Source organism: Perognathus longimembris, chromosome 10, assembly GCF_023159225.1.
Source record: "Perognathus longimembris pacificus isolate PPM17 chromosome 10, ASM2315922v1, whole genome shotgun sequence".
NCBI classification, from domain to species: Eukaryota; Metazoa; Chordata; class Mammalia; order Rodentia; family Heteromyidae; genus Perognathus; species Perognathus longimembris.
In genome coordinates this window covers 55,096,591-55,097,982 of record NC_063170.1, presented here as the reverse complement: position 1 = coordinate 55,097,982, position 1,392 = coordinate 55,096,591, and the positions used below count along the sequence as shown (strand labels likewise).

At 42.2% G+C, this 1,392-nt stretch overlaps 1 protein-coding gene across 1 annotated transcript; it reads right to left on the bottom strand.

Moving 5' to 3' along the window:
- Positions 1 to 447: 447 nt before the first annotated feature.
- Positions 448 to 901, bottom strand: LOC125358039 (dynein light chain 1, cytoplasmic-like). Its single transcript, XM_048354878.1, has one exon. It carries the CDS (start codon positions 813 to 815, stop codon positions 546 to 548), a length of 270 nt encoding a protein of 89 aa, XP_048210835.1. The 5' UTR covers positions 816 to 901; the 3' UTR covers positions 448 to 545.
- Positions 902 to 1,392: the final 491 nt, after the last annotated feature.

Genomic DNA, 1,392 nt, shown 5'->3' with positions numbered 1-1,392 from the left:
GTGAATGGGATGGTATAAGCAAGGGAGAAAATGTTCATTGCACAGAGAATGTCAGGCCACTTTGGAGTCTTGGCAAACAAAACTTGCGCTGAGTGGTGGTGTGTTTGTCAGTATGTCTGTGCCAAAAATCACCTTGTCTAATTTTCTGGATGTGTATGTCAAACTTATTACCCTATTGCAAGCAGAAAATTAAGGTACTTGTGTTTATGCTTTTGTGTGTATCTTTGCTTTTTCTAACCTGCTTTTCTTTTTTTTTTTTACATGTCCAACAGATTTATTTTTTTAAAGGAATGAATTAAGAGGAAAAAAAAAAAACAAGGGGCACAGAAGTATGGAATAGAAAATAAATACAAACGTAAGCTGTTTTACTAATTATTTTATAATCACAACAAACTAGTACAGAAAATGCCCTTTACAAAACACAATAAAGGTTCACCTCAGTGTTCCCTTAGCAAGGCTGAAGATTTCAGTCTCTGATATGTGGAATTTAGGCTGCAGTCCTTGTTTTTGGATGGATCACTGGGTGTGTGGCACAGTCCATGCTTTTAACCAGATTTGAACAGAAGGATGGCCACCGGACCCAGGTAGAAGTAGATGAAGTGTTTGGTTTCATGTGTCACATAACTACCGAAGTTTCTTTCCACGATGCAGTGCCAGGTGGGATTGTACTTCTTGTCAAACTCCTTCCTGATATGGGCCGCAATGTCCTTCTCTATGTCGTATTTCTCCAGCGCCTGGGTAGCGCACTCCACCGAGTCCTGTTGCATCTCTTCCGACACGTCCGCATTTTTGATCACCGCCTTTCGGTCGTACATGGTTACCGTGTGGGCAGGGGGTGCCCGATTTCAACGGTCTCCGGAGGGAGGAGCTGGCGTGGCTCATGGCGAGGTAGAGAGACGGCCGCTACCGAAACCGTGGCGCATCTAAGCAGCCCCACGCCAGCCCCTAACCTGCTTTTCTTACTGAAAATATAATTCTGCTATATCATGTTATGTGAAGAGGGTCACCATCCCATGTAGCAGTAAAGTAACAGCATTTGTACATTTTCTATCTCCTGATGGCAGTGGTGCCTTTTGTCACCTTTTGGAAGGTCGGCGTTTTGTTTTATTTTTGAAATGCAAGTAGTAGCTTGCTTTTGACTTCACAGAAATCTCCTCAGTAAAAGATAGGTAATGATGTGTTATCATCCAGGCTCTGGAGCATTTGTGTTTTTATCAGAACAGATCTAGTTGGTAGGGGCTGGCCAGTAATGTGTGGAGTCTTTAAACCAAGAGTAACTTTTAAATATAAATAAGCATTTTAAGAAGTGAACCTACAAGCAACTGAGTTGGAGAATTAGAATGGCTATGCTGGTTTGTCTCTAAGGAGGCAAAAGTAGGAGCAGAAGACAAG

Coding starts and splice junctions, on each gene's coding strand:
- LOC125358039 (XM_048354878.1), bottom strand. CDS start 815: ATGTACGACCGAAAGGCGGTGATCAAAAATGCGGACGTGTCGGAAGAG.